The 528-nt window shown below is 38.6% G+C and overlaps 1 protein-coding gene across 1 annotated transcript in view; it reads left to right on the top strand.

Moving 5' to 3' along the window:
* TMEM67 (transmembrane protein 67) overlaps positions 1 to 528 on the top strand; it is a 26893-nt gene that overhangs the window by 7460 nt on the left and 18905 nt on the right. The window contains exon 8 of the mRNA XM_009076137.1: positions 1 to 34. This exon is cut by the window's left edge and continues 75 nt beyond it. Within this exon, the coding sequence (XP_009074385.1) occupies positions 1 to 34 (34 nt within the window). The remainder of the gene's footprint in view (positions 35 to 528) is intronic.

Raw genomic sequence — 528 nt, 5'->3', positions numbered from 1 at the left:
CCCTACAACCTTTAGTTTTAAAGGAACAGATAAGGTAGGTGTTGGGTAGTAGACATTAGGAAAAGGACATGATCATATAAAGATGTTTAGATTCATTATTGATGTGGCTCTACTAAAGATAAATTTAAGTGATTAGTGTAACAAAACTCGATGTAAGATCTGATGGAAGGAGAAGGCAATACTTATGTAAAAAAATTTCTAGTGAGACGGTTTTACTGACTTTACTCACTCACACATTTGCTCTGCTTACGCTTTCCCACCCACATTTTCATAAGTCCAAGATGCACTTGCGTGAGTGGTCTGACTGGGATCAGTTGTGTCTGACACAAGGAACAAAGGATGTCAGCTATTAAGTGTTCGTTGTGTCCCCAAGATTCTGGATTGGCAGTGATGAACTAGTAATTAGACAAATCTTTTATACCCCTTAGGAGTTCACACTCGTTTTGGCACTGTCCTTTGCTTCAGAGTTTTGTTTACTTCAAACTTCACAGATCTGAGGCAAAGTCGGTCTTTGCCTTTTTTCCTTGT

This window comes from Acanthisitta chloris, unplaced genomic scaffold (assembly GCF_000695815.1).
Source record: "Acanthisitta chloris isolate BGI_N310 unplaced genomic scaffold, ASM69581v1 scaffold8140, whole genome shotgun sequence".
Lineage (NCBI taxonomy): Eukaryota > Metazoa > Chordata > Aves > Passeriformes > Acanthisittidae > Acanthisitta > Acanthisitta chloris.
Note: the sequence above shows the minus strand (reverse complement) of the source record. Positions and strands in the feature narration are given on the sequence as shown.